Raw genomic sequence first — 522 nt, forward strand, 5'->3', positions numbered from 1 at the left:
TTTTATTACTGAGGACGTCACCAAAGATTCCATATGAGATAGATCATCCATAATAGTATGAAGTCCAGTGGTATCTTGAGTATCTAATAAGTTCGAGTCATGTATGTGATTGATTTTTGGGGTAGAAAACTCTTCATTTTTGTCGTTAACGTTTCTGATAATTGAGTTGGGTGTACCAGCATCCATGGTTGTAAACTTTGTGTCTTCTGACTGAGAATTCTGTTGCTTTTTAGTATTAACCTTTTTTGTTTTGGAGGAGTTTTTCATCATATTTGATTTTGGAACACTCACAGGATTTCCAAGCGAGTTGTTGACGCCATATACTTGCTCTTGCATGCTCTCCCCTCTGTAATAGCGATTTTTATCACTGGAAGAACTACTTGTTGGTGCTGTTGGTAAGGACATTGAAGGATTAGTGGGAGGAACTAAATTAAATCTTGTCAATATTAATGCAGGTGTTTCATTGTTGAAGTTACTGACAGTCATAGAAGCCCCCAGTTGACAGAGTTTATTACACAATTG

At 36.8% G+C, this 522-nt stretch overlaps 1 protein-coding gene across 1 annotated transcript; it reads right to left on the reverse strand.

The window, feature by feature from the left end:
* On the reverse strand, positions 1–486 carry OGAPHI_004543 (uncharacterized protein; the record flags this gene model as incomplete). Its single annotated transcript, XM_046205633.1, has 1 exon — positions 10–486. A coding segment is annotated over one exon (477 nt), but the record flags the coding sequence as incomplete, so codon positions are not given.
* Between the last annotated feature and the right edge of the window lie 36 nt (positions 487–522).

Source organism: Ogataea philodendri (genome assembly GCF_020536065.1).
Source record: "Ogataea philodendri strain CBS6075 chromosome Unknown scaffold65, whole genome shotgun sequence".
Taxonomy (NCBI): Eukaryota; Fungi; Ascomycota; class Pichiomycetes; order Pichiales; family Pichiaceae; genus Ogataea; species Ogataea philodendri.